The sequence below is a fragment of the Eurosta solidaginis genome, chromosome 1 (assembly GCF_040869045.1).
Source record: "Eurosta solidaginis isolate ZX-2024a chromosome 1, ASM4086904v1, whole genome shotgun sequence".
NCBI lineage: Eukaryota > Metazoa > Arthropoda > Insecta > Diptera > Tephritidae > Eurosta > Eurosta solidaginis.
In genome coordinates this window covers 376,195,297-376,212,057 of record NC_090319.1, presented here as the reverse complement: position 1 = coordinate 376,212,057, position 16,761 = coordinate 376,195,297, and the positions used below count along the sequence as shown (strand labels likewise).

At 35.6% G+C, this 16,761-nt stretch overlaps 2 protein-coding genes and 1 long non-coding RNA gene across 7 annotated transcripts; 1 reads left to right on the top strand and 2 right to left on the bottom strand.

The window, feature by feature from the left end:
- The first annotated feature begins 2,933 nt into the window (after window positions 1-2,933).
- Window positions 2,934-4,264, top strand: LOC137238302 (Golgi to ER traffic protein 4 homolog). The gene is made up of 2 exons (XM_067763134.1): window positions 2,934-3,421; window positions 3,485-4,264. The coding sequence occupies exons 1-2, from the start codon at window positions 3,059-3,061 to the stop codon at window positions 4,160-4,162; spliced, it is 1,041 nt and encodes a 346-aa protein (XP_067619235.1). The 5' UTR covers window positions 2,934-3,058; the 3' UTR covers window positions 4,163-4,264.
- LOC137238303 (uncharacterized) lies at window positions 2,938-8,589 on the bottom strand. Its single transcript, XR_010949155.1, has 2 exons — window positions 7,762-8,589; window positions 2,938-7,587 (listed from the first exon to the last, which is right to left on the bottom strand). It is a non-coding gene; the product is annotated as an uncharacterized lncRNA (long non-coding RNA).
- A 4,136-nt stretch (window positions 8,590-12,725) lies between these two features.
- LOC137238300 (polyamine-modulated factor 1-binding protein 1-like) lies at window positions 12,726-14,438 on the bottom strand. 5 transcript variants are annotated; one of them, XR_010949154.1, is made up of 4 exons: window positions 13,345-14,431; window positions 13,131-13,233; window positions 12,981-13,064; window positions 12,726-12,923 (listed from the first exon to the last, which is right to left on the bottom strand). XR_010949154.1 is itself a non-coding variant. In XM_067763133.1 (2 exons), exon 2 carries the CDS (start codon window positions 13,965-13,967, stop codon window positions 13,263-13,265), a length of 705 nt encoding a protein of 234 aa, XP_067619234.1. In that variant the 5' UTR covers window positions 13,968-14,177; window positions 14,297-14,438; the 3' UTR covers window positions 12,726-13,262. The 5 variants fall into 5 exon arrangements, 2 of the variants coding, with proteins under 2 accessions (XP_067619234.1, XP_067619233.1); XR_010949152.1 differs by having other exon boundaries at window positions 13,131-14,429; XR_010949153.1 differs by having other exon boundaries at window positions 13,002-13,064; window positions 13,131-14,429.
- Window positions 14,439-16,761: the final 2,323 nt, after the last annotated feature.

Genomic DNA, 16,761 nt, shown 5'->3' with positions numbered 1-16,761 from the left:
TATGGTTTAGGTGCGGTGTTACTACACAAAGCTTTTCAAATGTAAAACGAAGGAAAAAGGTAAAGTATTTTAATATAAAACAAAGTTATCTTTAAAAATTAAAGATTTTTGCAAAGCAATAATGATTAAACGGTCATACGGCTGTGTGGAAGTAAGTATTTCGGAAAAAGTGTATCACACAAAGAAGCATAGCTATCGCATAGCAAAGATGTATAAAAAATAATGCATAAATTACCCTCTATTATGCGAATAAATTTAAATAAATTTTTTTTTTTAATATTTATGTAAAGTGCATAATTTCGCGGGTTCACCGCTTCATATTTTTCATCTTTTATATGGATACGCTTATTATATTCTTGCCATGATTTTATGCGGCAATGTTGCTGTTGCGGCTGAAGATTTCTAGTTTGCCCTCTTATGGCACAAATTCGCACTGACACGTCGATGTCAAAGTTTGCATTTGTTGCTATTTTTTTTTCTTTAAAGAGCATATTTGCGCTAATTTTATAATGTAATATACAAAAGAATGTTGCGAACAGTCTTTCCACAATAGTATGGATGAATTAAATAGCCTTATTGATGAAAACAGCTAGAATTTAGTTAATTCTAGCAATTATTTAATTCCCTTTTTTGTCTCCCGGTTTCTGAAAGCTGTAAAAGGGCAGCACTTTTGACAGCCGACAACTTTGCCAGCCCTTCGTATTCGATTGTATTCGCCATTCGTATACGTAAATTTGTATTTATAAATATTATAAATAGATATATGTATATGTTCAATGGCAGCTGACACATGTCCATATGTACATATATTTAAATGCAGCCATGCAACCACCCCCAAATCCCAATGAAAACGCTTAATTCGTATTAAGGGGACTCGTGTAACCGTATAAATGCCTTATAAAGTGTGTAAACGTATAAATTTATCTAGTTTACGCACGAGCTGTCAAATTTTGTATGAAAAATCATTTACACAATTTGTATAAATTTACGCGCACATTTCATTGTGTAAACGCGGTAAACTCAAAGGAATGCAACCTTGCAGACATTACAGACGGCATTTTCATCAAAAATATCCAACATCAGCAAGTAAAGGCATTTTAGTTTTGATTTTTCACTTAATCTTGGTATTTTTTAATTTGTATAACAATCAAAAAAAATTTTTTGGAAATAATACAGCTGAAAAACAATCAAGTTTATCAAGAGTATTACTAGGTGCGTTCATATAACCGCGTGTGTAAATGGATATAATTTTACACCTTATAAGTTTATATGCTTTCATGAGTCCCCCTATTGTTTGCGAATAAAATAATTACATTTTTATTTATTATAAGTACATACATACATATGTACTTTACGCAATGTATGTAAATTTTAGTGACCAATAATATGGTTTGCCGTCGGCAAAACGCAAATCTTGTAGATCTCCGCCTGATTAATGAAATTGATTGAAATTTTTTAAATGTTCTTTTATTTTAAGTATTATAATTTGAGAGATCAGAACTATTTTCAATTGACAATATTTTTATATCTATCAAAACTAAATATCAAAGAAAAGTATATTAAAATATTTGACATAAATTATAAACATATTTAGGTATTTGAAATTTGATATATGTACAAGTGTATATTGTTGTATACAAATTATATAATTTATTATATATTTGTTGCATAAATATCTGCCTGCTATGTTGCATGAAATTACATTTTGAAACCATGTAAATTTTGGTTGCCATTGTTAAGATTTGCCGTCGGCAAAACGCAACACCTCCCCTTGATTAATTAAATTGTAATATGGTATAATTTATTTATTTAAGTTAAAATTTTCAATATTGCATAAATATTGAATATAAATTGTGCATAAATATTCTAGTAATTTGTAAAAAAAATATTAACATGCTATTTTGCATGAAATCGCATTTTGTAAGCATTTGGACAAAGTTAACAAAACTTCAAAAAGCTCAAATGCAGAAAATAACTCAATGTCTCAATGTCACTCATTTTGACTTATTCTCTACTTAATTTTCGTCAGGCGAAACAAAAAATATGAGACAAGAAATTACGAAAAATAGGAAGAGACGGAATGGCCGAGCCCAAGAAATAGGTACATTGGGAAATTGCAATTCTGCCCGACATTGTCATCTGGTGCCTCTTGTTATCTATCCTCTTTGATCTGACTGTTAGATGGCGTTGGCTGGAATCCATCCAGTGACTATTAGGGCTGGCACACAATTATTACTACGGCGTTTGTCAGTACCTTCATTTCTGATGGATTACAGAACAAACAAAATAAATTGTTTTGCAAATTGCACGTTTGGGTTAATGATACCGATTTCACAACTCAGCTTTTGATACCTCTATCAACATTTTTGAGGCCAAGTTGGGGCCGCTATAATAAATTATTAGCAAAATTTTTCAAAAGTTACCTTAAGGGCCAATTAAACTTCCTTAACCCTAACGCCATGGTCGTAACCATACCCATATCCATCTCCAATGTGATCGATTATGGTACCTTAACCTAAAAATCATGAAAATTTCATAAAAATTAAGAAAACGCAAAAAATTACAAAAATATTCCACAAAAATTAAGTCTCTTAGTCAAAACGTATCCAAAACAATGAATCAAATCTACAAAAAGTTATTAAATTCACCAACTCAAATATTTTTAGGTTATGGATATGGCGAGAAACCAAAAACCAATTGGTTGGCTATGGTATGGTTATGGCGCTGGCGTTATGGTATGGTACCATTAATCGCTTACATTGATTTCCATACGGTAGGTTCGATCTGCTGGTTTATCTGGTTATGGTTTTATGGTTATAAGTCACCATTAATTGGGTGGCCACGGAAGGACTCAATTGGTACTCGACATATTTATCGAACCGATACAATTTTTATTAGATACACCGTCCATATTAACTATCTAATCCCTCATCCCAATTTTTGTCATTTCTTCCTTTGTTTTCAATTTCCATATTAACGTCATCCGCATCATATGTGAAATTTTACCCAGAGGAATAATAAAAAAGTTAAGTAATCTGCCCATATTTATTAAACAAATATGACAGCAACTGCTTTGGATCGTGGAGGACAACGTGGTGTTAATCGTGTTTTAGTTAAATTAGAAAACTCCATTGAATCGGGCAACTATTATGAAGCCCATCAAATGTATCGTACATTGTACTTCCGTTATACGGGTCAAAAAAAATATTCTGAATGTCTGGATTTATTATTGAGTGGCGCAATGAAACTAGTATCCAAACAACAAGAGACTAGCGGTGCAGATTTAGCTCTACTCCTTATAGATACCCTAGAGAAGCGTGGTACAACTGAAGCTAATAATGATGCAGAGATTTGGATTGAACGTTTAGGTACAATTATCGGAAAACTTAGCTCATCAACGGTTGAACGGGAAACTTTAATTGTAAGCATAACTTTATTGTATATTTTATTTTGTAACAGCAATGGTAATTTTTTAATTTAATAGAATCGTGCCATCAAGTGGAGTAGTGATATCTCTGAAAATACTTTGGGTCATCATGCCATGCATAAGATTATTGCGCAAGTATTTTGGAATGAAGGAAATTATGAAAATGCACGGCATCATTTTCTTCTTAGTCGTGATGGAAATATTTGTGGCCGTATATTAATTAAAATGCATAAAAATAAAGGATTCGACAGCGAAATGGACTTATTCATTGTACAAGCAGTGCTTCAGCAGTTATGTTTAAAAGATCGCAAAGCAGCTGAAGAAACATTCAACTCTTTTACAACAAATCATCCGGATATTAGACGTAGAGAGTCACCTTTTAAGCAACCACTCTTAAATTTTATATATTTCTTGTTTCGCTGTATCGATATGGGACGGCAGGATACTTTTCGTTCATTGTGCGATTTATATAAACCGTCTTTGAATAGGGATCTATCCTTTCAAAAGTATTTGGTAAAAATTGGCGTACATTTCTTTGGTGTGGCACCACCGCCTACTATGGCAAGTGGTGGTTTGATGGGCGGCATGTTTGGCGACCTATTTACACGTTTATTCCAAGGCTTCGATGATGACGATGAGGACAATGGAGCCATCGGCAATGCGCAACAACCAAGAGCGGTTGTGGATGTGCGTAGTAATAATGCAAGTTCCCCTAACTCTGGAGGACTGGATTAACAATTTTTAAGTGAATTGTTGTCTATTTAAGTCAAAATATTTCTGATTAATTGCATGTATTTAAATGTTTTTACGAAATATAAGCTTCAATAGTTTATTAAAGTTTGGACTAAGTCATTGGGCTCTACCATAAAAAAGTGGCTCGCAGATTCGTCGATCTTATACTAGTGTAAATGCTGATCGGAATCAATTTGCATTCCGCCAATATAAAATACATTGAATAATGTGATTAATTTTTAGAGTTTTAGGAATAAGAAGTCGCAGTATTAAATACCACACTATTGCTATTAAGGTTGCTATTACCGGTACGTACAGGCTCTATTTAAGGCATCAATATCGATAAGACTCGGCAACCTCTTTGGTTGGAATCTACAAAGCTTTATAGCTTCACAGTATTCCCAACCTAATTGTTAACTTCACCCACACCAGGCAAATTCGGTTACAAATATGAAAGCTATTATGCACAGGCTCTCAGGCGAGTGTCTGGTGAACGGCTCGCAGAACGGAGGTAACTTTTTTCCTTTAATTTTAAAATTCCTAAAATATGCATGAGTTTAACCCCTCTTTATTCTTGTAGAACCTCCCACAAGGTTTTGCGGAGCCTTATCAATGTTGATAGCCCTTTGCCGGATATAGATCCGGCACATTCCGCTAACAAGAACCATTAAGGTGTATTCCGCGAGAATATGTATGACAGAAGTGGTAGAAGTCTGACAATATTAGCAGTGGTTTCTATTTTTGTCTATTAGGTGTAAGTGGGTGTAGTTAGTGTGCCTAAGCCGTAAGCGGGAAAAAATGATGACTGCTTTTCAATGTTAGCTGGATATCTTGGTGGCATAAGGTCAAGGTTTATGTCTTTGTAGTGTGCTTGTTGATTGAGGAACGCTATTCGTGAGTGATCAGTCTATCTGTTGATGAATGTAACCCTGTAAATCCATTTTCTCAGTTAAAAGCATCATATAAGTACTATATTTTTGTTTTTGTGTAGGTGGTCACGAATTATGTTTACTAATCCCCAATTCAAATTGAATTGGTTTTGTATAGCTTTTAGTACTGCTAGGCTGTTGGTGCATATAACAAGTTTTTTCTGCTTTTCTTTGGTAATACGTATAGCTTCGAGTATAGCAGCTGCTTCTGCAGATAATATTGAAGTTATATCGTTGGAGATGTTGTTACAGTATTTGGTAGTTTTGGTTTAGATATTGGATATTAACTCATTGAATGCTTGGTGGTAGGCTTCGACGGATGTACTTTGTTTCGGGAGTTTGGCGAGGTCAATAACATGATTTTGGGCTGAAGAGCCACGGAGGTGTTTTTTGCGGAAAGTTAAGTTGGGATCTGTCCAAAAGGTCTCGAGCCGGATTTCTATTAGTTCGATGAATGGCAGAAGAGAGCCTGGGATGCCTTTTACTGGCCATTGCCTTGGTGACATCAGCGTCAATGACTGAGTTTTGTTTGTAGATTGTTTTTGGCAAAAGTCTGTAGATTGATAAATTATACCGTTTTTCTTGACCCGGTAGTCCAGATTCTGTTAGAAGGTTGGCGATGGCAGTAGAGGGAAATGCATATTGGCTTTTTGAATCCCTTGGTGGTATACTGGTTTTAACATGTTTAAGGCGGACCTCGGTGCATTGCCGTATAAAAATCCGTAATCGATTTTACTCAGGATGAGGTTCCTTGTGAGGTATGTTAGAGTATTTGTATGTGCATAGCCTTTTCCCGATAGGTAACGGACTATGTTGGTTCTGGCAGTTATGGATTTCTTTAGCTTTGAAATATGAACTATCCATTTGAAGTTTTTTGTGAATGTTATGCCAAGTATCTTTAAGTAGTTGATTTGGGTGTTGTTGTTAGGTTTTGGGTAGTACATTCGTGTTCATGCAGATATGTAGTATTGAGGTTTTTTGGAGGTTAGTTTTTGCGCGGGCTTCTTGACCCCAAATATGTATATCCCTTATTACTGAGAATAACCTGTTGTCGTCGTTCAAATTCCTTTTAGCCATAATGTACAGATCATCGGCATAGATGTAGTGATCTAATGACTTATGTTGAAAAATGTTTATACTAAGGCGGTTGAACGCGATTTGAAAGAGAATTACAGAGAGGGGATTCCGTTCTGCAGTTGTTTGGATTCGGATAAGGCGTTGTTAATTTTTACTATAAAGCGACGGTTGGGGAGAAATGTTTTGATGTAAGTTAACATCTCAGGTCCGATGCCCCTTATATGTAGTTTTTCCAAGATAACGTGAGGGCCAATCCTGTCAAAGGGTTTTTTCGAAATCCAGAGGGAGTATAGAAAAATGATCTATATATCGGAGAGCGTCGGTGCAGGCCCGATTGGGTCTGAAAGCGACTTTGGTTTGGAGCAACTAGTTTACATGTTTCGAAGAGCCAGGATAGGCGTTTGGCGATTGTTTTCTCCAAAGTTTTTGCAATACATGGAAGCAACGATATTGGCAGGTAACTAGATTATTTTTTTGGCTTTGGGAATAGGGACTAATATGACCGTTTTCCAGGTAATAGGAAGGTGCCCTTTGTTGTATATGTTATTGTAAAGTTTTAGCAGTTTGTTCTTGGTGAAGTTGGAGGTATGTTGTTGTTGTTGTTGTAGCGATAAGGTTGCTCCCCGAAGGCTTTGGGGAGTGTTATCGATGTGATGGTCCTTTGCCGGATACAAATCCGGTACGCTCCGGTACCATAGCACCATTAAGGTGCTAGCCCGACCATCTCGGGAACGATTTATGTGGCCACATTAAACCTTCAGGCCATTCCCTCCCTCCCTACCCCCAAGTTCCATGAGGAGCTTGGGGTCGCCAGAGCCTCGTCTGTTAGTGAAACAGGATTCGCCGCGGATAGGTGAGGTTGACAATTGGGTTTGGAGAAGCTATATATTGCGCTGGCAACCTAAAAGGTTGCGCTACACGGCCCTTTGAATCTGGTATTTTAGTCGCCTCTTACGACGGGCATACCTACCGCGGGTATATTCTGATCCCCTAACCCGCTGGGGTGTTGGAGGTATGTCTTAGCATTTGGTACGTAAGACGATTAGCCGCTGGCCTACTTCTAATTGCTTGTTTTAAAGAATGTGTAAGTTCTGAATAGTTGATAGGGGTTTCGAGTGCGTTTGCTTGTACATTTGATGGTGCACTTGGGAAGAAATGTTTGGCTCTATCCTTTGCACAATTGAATTCGGGGGAGAAGTTTAGACCCGCATTGTATTCAGTCCATTCCGTGCAGAAGTGGTTGGCGATTTCCTTTGAGTCGGTTGTTGTTGTTATGTATCGTGACGATTTGAGTGCAAATGTTTTTGTTGTTTAACAGCCTTACTTGCTTCCAGATTTTGTCAATTGGGGTGTTTGGGTTTATGGATGTGGTGAATTGTTGAAAGGATGAACATTTTGCCTGTTTTGCCAAAGATTGTTGTGCTAGGAAAATTATTTAAATAAATAAATAAAATAAAAAAATAAGTAAACCTTCAAGTACGATGGAACAAATTATAACAATATTCTTTTTATTAATAAAATATATGCAAATTAGTATCTTCTCGATATTGGAAATGTACTACTGGTATTATTTTCTAGTTAATCTGTAATACGTACCCACTTGCTAGCTCTTTTTGCAAAGATGCCTAGGCTTCTTGTTAATACAATATATTGATTGTTCTTGTGCTAAATATTGTTACCTAGAAAAACAAACTTCAAAAATTACTTTTGCATTTGCTTAGTCGTTTTATTCTCATTCTATTATCTATATATATAAAAATTAAATGATGTTCGTTCCTGTCCATGTTTTGGGGCCGATACGAGGCCAATTTTATTCGTTCTTTTTTTTCAAATTATAGGGATCAAATAGGGGAAGGTTTTTAGAAAAAAAAATTTTTTTTAATTTCTAGGGTCTTGAGATATAGGTGAAAACGTGAACCCGGATAACCCTACGATGTGTTTGTATAATATGGGTATCAAATGGAAGCTTCTGATGAGTACTATAATATGGGGTACTTTTCGTACCCCCAGGTGAAAATTTTTAAAAAATGTCTAGGGTCTCGAGATATAGGCCAAAGTGTGGACCCGGGTACCCCAAGAATGTGTTTATACAATATGGATATCAAATGAAAGCTGTTGATGAGTGCTTTATTACATGATAGTTTTTGTACCCTTGGATGACTAGGGTCTCGAGATATAGGATATATATATAGGATATAGGATAGATACATCTGGGTGACTAGGATCTCGAGATATTGTTCAAAACGTGGATCAGAATGACCTTAGGATATGTTTTTACATTATGGATATCAATATTCACATATGATGATAATCTCACAAATATGATTTTTTTTTTTTTAATTCAGGCGTAGAAACGAATAAAAAGTTTAGCGCTATGAATTATGTTTCATATCGATTAATGATTAGTGAAAATGAAGAATCCCATATCCATACCATCCTCCATATACATACCCATACCCACCCATACCCACCCATACCTAATATCTTACACTTACATCTTACATTCAACAATTAAAAAATTATATTTATACCTTTTATCTATTGTATTTTGTGAATCTATATTTCTCAGCTGATGAGTTTCTCTGTAGCTGAGCGGTTTTAGATCTCGGCGCTTAAGAAGCCACTGCCTCTCAAAGACTCGGTAACAAAAAAAAGTATAAATTATAAATAAAACATAAATTAAAATTATGATACAACAAAAAAAAAAAAAAAAAAAAAAAAACTATCAGGCCACTTGAGGGCAGTGCGCTGCCACAACGTCCGAGAGAAAAAAAATTCCCCCATACCGTGAGCAAAGATGTTTACACATCAAACATATTCACATATGATAATAATAATCTCACAAATGTGATTTTTTTTACTTCAGGCGCAGAAACGAATAAAAAAGTTAGCGCTATGAATTATTATTCATATCGATTAATGATTCGTGAAAATGAAGAATCTCACATTCTGAAATGCAGAAGATTGTTCCACCAATTTGTCGTGGATATGTATGCAAAAATTGAGGCCGAGCGCTTAAACTATATCAAATTCAACCAGACTAAGATACGGTCCGAGGAATACATTCACTTACAGGATGCAGTGAATAACGATGGAAATGTGAATGAGATCATATTAACAGCAACATATACTGGTAGCCCGCGACACATGCATGAATATGCACAGGATGCCATGGCGTATGTTCGCGCTAATGGACGGCCGGATCTGTTTATTACTTTTACATGCAATCCGCAATGGAGTGAAATCAAAGACCATTTGTTTCCTGGCAAATCCCAAATTGATCGACACGACATAACTGCACGTATTTTCAAGCTAAAACTAAAATCACTTGTGGACTTTATTGTCAAACATAGAGTGTGTGGAGAGGTGCGTTGTTATATGTATTCCGTTGAATGGCAAAAGCGGGGATTACCGCACGAACACATTTTGATTTGGTTGGTTGATAAAATTACACCGGATCAAATTGATGTATGATATCAGCTGAAATACCGGATCAAACGATTGATCCAGATTTGTTCGAAGTCGTCGCAAAAAATATGATACATGGACCTTGCGGTGCATTGAATGTGAACTCTCCGTGCATGATTTCGGATACGGTCACAGGTGACGATGGATATCCGGCATATCGTCGCCGATCCACTGATGACAATCGTAAATCAACGATAATTAAGATGGGAAATCAAAATGTTGAAGTTGACAATCGTTGGGTTGTTCCATATTGTCCATTGTTGTCCAAAACATTCAAAGCGCATATTAACGTGGAATACTGTAATTCCGTTAAATCAATTAAATACATTTGCAAATATGTAAATTAAGGAAGCGATATGGGTGTATTGGGTGCAGTCCAAAATGACAACGACGAGATTAAAAAATATCAAATGGGGCGTTATATAAGCAGTAACGAAGCGATATGGCGAATTTTTTTCATTCCAAATACACGGAAGACATCCAACAGCCGTTCATTTAGTGGCCAACGCGTTAATTTTACTTCTGAAAATGCAGCGCTTAGAGCAACAAGTGTACCGTCTACAACTTTGACTGCCTTTTATTATTTATGTCAATCGGACGATTTTGCAAGAACATTGCTATATGCAGAAGTGCCACAATATTTCCCATGGGATAATTCCAGGAAAACCTTCCAAAGGCGAAAACAAGGAAAACCAGTTCAAGGTCATCCTAATGTGTTCTCAACAGATGCATTAGGACGCATTTATGCATTTCATCCAAATAATGCTGAGTGTTTTTACTTGCGATTGTTGTTATTTAATGTTCGTGGTCCAACATCATTCCAAGCTTTAAGAACAATTAATGGTGAATTGTGCGTTACATATCGTGAAGCATGTCAACAATTAAATTTGTTTGAGGATGATAAGCATTGGGAAGATACGCTTGTCGTTTCAGCTGTAATAGCCAGTCCACATCAAATACGAACATTATTTTCGATAATAATTGCAATGTGCTCCCCATCTAATCCATTGGAATTATGGAATAAGTTCAAAGATTATATGGCAGATGATATTTTAAACCAAATGCGTCGAAATACTGCAAATTATGAGTTGGAAATTTACAATGAAGCATTGATAAGGATTGACATTTGTTTTTTTTTTTTTATTATTGTCGATGTCAAACAAATCGTTAGTACAATTGAGCACGCCAGCAGCAAATCGTCCAATGCATGATATGTTCAATAGAGAACTGGAGCGTGAATACCATTATGATTGTAATGAACTAAATACATTTATACCATCAAATTTAACGAAATTGAATGATCAACATAAACATGTTTATGATACAATCATGAATAATATTAGCCATAAAACTGCTGGATTGTTTTTCTTGGATGCTCCTGGGGGAACAGCAAGACCTTTTTGATTTCATTGATATTAGCAACAATTCGATCAGATAATAACGTTGCATTGGCACTCGCTTCTTCCGGAATTGCGGCTACATTACTGGAAGGCGGTCGCACAGCACATTCTGCATTAAAGTTGCCTTTGAATATGCAGGTAAATGAAACACCAACATGTAATATTTCGAAAACATCTGAAATAGCAAAAGTTTTTAAAGTATGTCAGCTCATCGTATGGGACTATGGCACACAAGAAATCATTGAAAGCACTTGATAGAACTTTGAAAGATCTACGAGGAAGCCAAACAGTCTTTGGAGGTGCCATGATTTTATTGGCTGGCGATTTCAACCAAACATTACTTGTGATCCCAAAATCCACGGCTGCAGATGAAATCAATGCATGTTTAAAATCATCGTATTTATGGAGACATGTAAACACGCTTACACTTACTACAAAAGTACATGTTCAACTACAAAACGATCCGTCAGCAGCTGAATTTTCACAGCAATTACTGAAAATCGGAAATGGCCAAATGTCTGTCGATCCAACAGGAATGATTACATTGCATAACAATTTCTGCACTTTTACACAGTCTAAAGAGGCATTGATACAGAGTGTATTTCTAAACATAGTTCAACATTACAACAACTATGATTGGCTCAGCGAAAGAGCAATTTTAGCTGGGAAAAATAAGGACGTCAATGATATAAATACAGCTATTCTGGATTAAATACCTGGTGACATAGACGCATATGTCAGTGGACACTATTACTGATCAAGATGATGTTGTAAATTATCCAACTGAATTCTTAAACTCACTCGCTTTGCCAGGCCTACCACCTCATAATTTACGATTAAAAATTGGAGCACCGATTATTATGCTGCGCAACATTAATGTGCCACGACTTTGCAACGGAACCAGACGCGCTTTGAAGAAGCTAATGGTTAACGTTATCCAAGCAAAAATTTTGAACGGGAAGTACAAAGGAGAAAACGTTTTGATACCCAGAATTCCACTGATTTCGGCGGATTTACCATTCGATTTCAAACGTTTGCTGTTCCCTATTCGCCTTGCCTTCACTATGACAATTATTAAGGCGCAAGGACAGTCTACAAATTTGCTGTATTAATTTATAATACCCAATTTTTTCTCATGGACAATTGTATGTAGGTTGCTCACGAGTAGGCAAACCACCGTCATTATTCATTTACGCCAAAGATGGAAAAAAACAACACCCAGCGGGTTAGGGGATCATAATATATCCGCGGTAGGTATGCCTGTCGTAAGAGGCGACTAAAATACCAGATTCAAAGGGCTGTGTAGCGCAACCTTTCAGGTTGCCAGTGCAATATATAGCTTCTCCAAACCCAATTGTCAACCTCACCTATCCGCGGCGAATCCTGTTTCTCTAACAGACGAGGCTCGGGCGACCCCAAGCTCCTCATGGAACTTGGGGGTAGGGAGGGAGGGAATGGCCCGAAGGTTTAATGTGGCCACATAAATCGTTCCTGAGATGGTCGGGCTAGCACCTTAATGGTGCTATGGTACCGGAGCGTACCGGATTTGTATCCGGCAAAGGACCATCACATCGATAACACTCCCCAAAGCCTTCGGGGAGCAACCTTATCGCTACAACAACAACATGGAAAAAACAAAAACGTCTACCAAAAAGTGTTGCAATAAAGTTCGAATGAAATTGTATCAAAAAATTGCTTTGTTTCGCATTAATTTTATTCTTTCAGCAAATCATTGAATTTATCGCCTAGCGATGCGTGCGAGGGTACGCTAGTTTAACATATGAAACCAAATTAATTTCGAAAACATCTCATTGCAGGAAATTCGGAGTGCGTAATTCATCAAGAAAAATATACTAAGTCAGCAATGATACTTGCAGATGCATATTTCATCTATTATATAAATAAAAATTAAATAAACATTTTTATAGTAACAGAAATTAAACATACTTAGTTCTTAAGAAATTTTACCAACGTATCCAACGTATTTATGTTCAACTTTCGTGGGCTTGCGACTTACTCCAGTCAAGAGAGCTGAAAATATTCAACATGAAAATATAATAAAGTAAATTCATGCTTGTATTTGGGATATTAACCCACCTTTTGCATTTCGCGCACTCCGAATTAGCTATGAGAAAATCTTCTTACATTTCATCAAAGCTTAAGGGTAATAATAACATGTAATAATAAATACTAGGTATGGCTAAAAGTGTAAAAAAACTTATAAAACAATTAGAAAGTAGTATTTGCAACTGTATAATCATTTGAATTCCAGCTGCAGCTTGGACAAAATTCCAAAGAAATTTTCCCTTGCCTTATATGTAAACAAATCCCTGCATCTGTATCTGTGCATTTTGGCGATGACATTAAACCGACGTCTGCATAACAATGTTCTTCGGATACAGTGGTTAACTGAGTCAAATCTTTTGTTCCCATATCATCATCCAAAAGATCAGACAATGTATCGTTAAAGGCTTTCGATGTAGCTAGATCTGAGGAAAAATTTTCAAAAATGTTACATAAATGCATAGAATCATAGGAATTATTATAAAATCCCTCTGATTTTTTTACACTACCATAATCTGAAAGTTCCGAAGCTGGACTGAGATTTACTTCACAATTGCTATTTTTACAACCATCGTCGTCCAATGTGTCTATTTGCTGAAATATATCATTTGACGATCCATACAACTTTTCTATACAATTAGATTGCCCTGGTGAATACAACATCGGCGAACTTGCAGTTGTTGGCATCTGTTGTGCATGCATTCGAACATTCAGAGCTTTAATAAGATTCTCAATTTCTTTGTGATTTGCTAAAATGCTCTGAAAATACCTTTTTTCTCGTTCAAGTTGACCAACTGCCTTCATTTGCTGTTTCAGTGCCTTCTTCAAACGCTTATTTGTGGAGCGCACCTCCTCTAACTCCTTTTCCATGGCTTCTAAATGTTCCTTTTTCTTCCGCCGATTTTCTCGGGCCAACAAAGCATTTCTGTTCTGTACATTTGGATTTGGCCGTCTTGTTGGCTTACGGCTTTGACGATCGGTTTTATGATCAATTTTCTCGGTTGATACAATGCTTTCATCGCTTTCGCTATTAGAATTTGATTCTGTTGAATTATATTGCGAGCCATTGCGCTGTGCAAGCTGTTCGATTACTTCCATTATTAAACGACGGCGACAGATCCAAATATCGGTTTGGGAAATTTTACAAACAGGAATCTGGTTTAATAGTGATCAGGAAAAAATTGCTGCTGCTACTTTACCTTTTTTATAAATATTTTAGATCTCAACAATTTTAATCGTTTTAACCAAAGAAATTCTCATCTAAATACGTTTTCAACCAGACGAAAAGAAAATGGTGGAATAATTGATCAGTACACGAGCTTTTTGACAGTTAGTATTGTAGTGCTGACAAGTCAAAGTAAACTGTTTTACATATCCTACTAAAGCTGGAGACATTGGTGCTTTATCGGTAACCGTATCGGTAAACTTTTAACAGCTGATTCGACCAACCTTATGAGAATCAATGCAATCGATTATTGGTGCCGCTAAAGTCGTAACCGTATCAAAGAGGATAGATATCTATCCTCTTTGTTGCTGTTGCATTTGCAAGTTAAATCTCTATCCGTATCTGGATCACGCTTCATTGGAACGCGAGGAATGAAATATGGCAATCCTTGACCTAATTTACAACTGGCCAATATATATATATATATATTCGGTTATTTTACGTAAAATCTAGTGATGGACGATATGGCGATTTTGAGCTATCAGTGAAAATAGATATGGCTATTTTTGAATATCGGCTATTTTTTATAGCTATAGCGATCGCTTTATTTCAACAAGCGATTCCATACAGAAGAGCGATTTTGAGCTATCAGCGAATATAGGTATGGCTATTTTTTACAGCTATGGCGATCGCTTTAATTTATCTTTAATAAGCGAATCTGCAATTATTTGTATACTTTTATATAAAAATGAATGTTTAAGTCTTTTTACCAGAGTAGATTGAATGTTATACATTAATTTATACTAAATTAAATTTTATTAGAATATATGAACCAAAATTGGAATAAAAAGAAAAAAGTATGTACCTTTAATTGTAAACTAATGTAATGTGAAATTCTACTTTTCTGAGATGTTATGATATATATTATTAACTGGCTGACGACAATATGTTCAGACTCGTATTACACTCAATGAGATGAAACTAGCTGAAATAAATGTATATGCATCTTTGTTTTATAAATTTTGTTAATTGAAAATGCTTTGATTTTTAAATGTAAGATGAATCAACCCGAAATAAATCTGTATATATAACACCATAAAAACATGATTTATTTACTATATTATACTACACCGATGTATTCAGAAATACTCCGTATGAATTTATTCTGAAAGTTGTATTTGGCTGCATAAATTTGTACAGTAAAGTGAATCAATTTTTAATGAAAAATACAGAGGAAAAATATAGCAAATTTTTCAAACTATTACAAAAATATTCTTTAGCAGAAAATTAGCCACCCACTGCAGTGCCCTAGAAATTAGCCGGATAATTCAACCATATGACAAATCTTGAATTGCATTCTCCCAAAAACCTTAAATTTTGAGTTAATCTGTTTACAATAAGACGAGTGATATATGTTTCTATAATTGTTTTATTTTAACATCAAAAACACAAATTTTATAAAACTGTTAACGGCTACTGCCTAGAAGTATGAACTTATGAATAACACAGGCAATCAATCTTAGGCCAAGTCTAAAGACCCATGTCTATTTGGCGTCACATAGTGTAATTAAAAACAAAAAAAAATCAGTCATTCCATTTCTTTTATACATTTCATGAAATTAAAGTTTTAAAATTAACTTATATTGCTTGTTTAATATTTTGACAAATATTAATTATTTTATTATAAATACTTAAATATAAAATCAAAATATAACGAATTTTATATTTTATGATTGGCGTTTAAAAAGATAAGCATTTTAGCCTTTTCATCATCTAAGCGCATTCTTCTCTCGCTTAAAATAAGGCCGGCTTGAGAAAAGAGTCTCACAGGGAACCGATGTTCCTAAACACCCCAACTTTTCGCGAGCTATAGGAGATAGATTGGGATACTTGTAATTGTTTTTCTGCCACCATAAAAAAGGATCAGCTTTTCGTGCAATTACAGTTTCTTCTATATACCTCTGCACTTCGATAATTGCTCTTGAATGAGTTGTGCCTTGCGGTCTCTTTGATCTTTGCGTTGATTATTTTTGAGTTCGATCTTTCGCTTGTTTGTAAAAATTACCCAAACCACGTGGCTGCTTTTCTAGCCGACTTCACAATGTCGTCGTTCTAGTTGTTGCACAAGTTTGCTTTGTTCCGTTCGCTGTTTCGGAAAGTAAAGCACACAGATGAGCAATGATGAACGATATCTCACTATCGATGATTGCATCGCTGCTATTAGTATTAGAATTCCATGCTGAAGGAAAATCGCCAATCGGTATAATCGCTATTGGCGATATTCTGCCAGAGGTGATTGTCATTCAAAAGAATCGAATGAAGGAAAATAGCCAATCACTGATATATTTGGTTTGCAATAGCTATAGCTATTAGCGATTTGTCAATAGCGGCGATGCAATCACCAATAGCGAAATATCGAGCCATCACTAGTAAAATCCCAGACGTTGTTTGTATCGAAAATAACGCTGCGTTCACAAAACTATCAATCAGCGATTGATG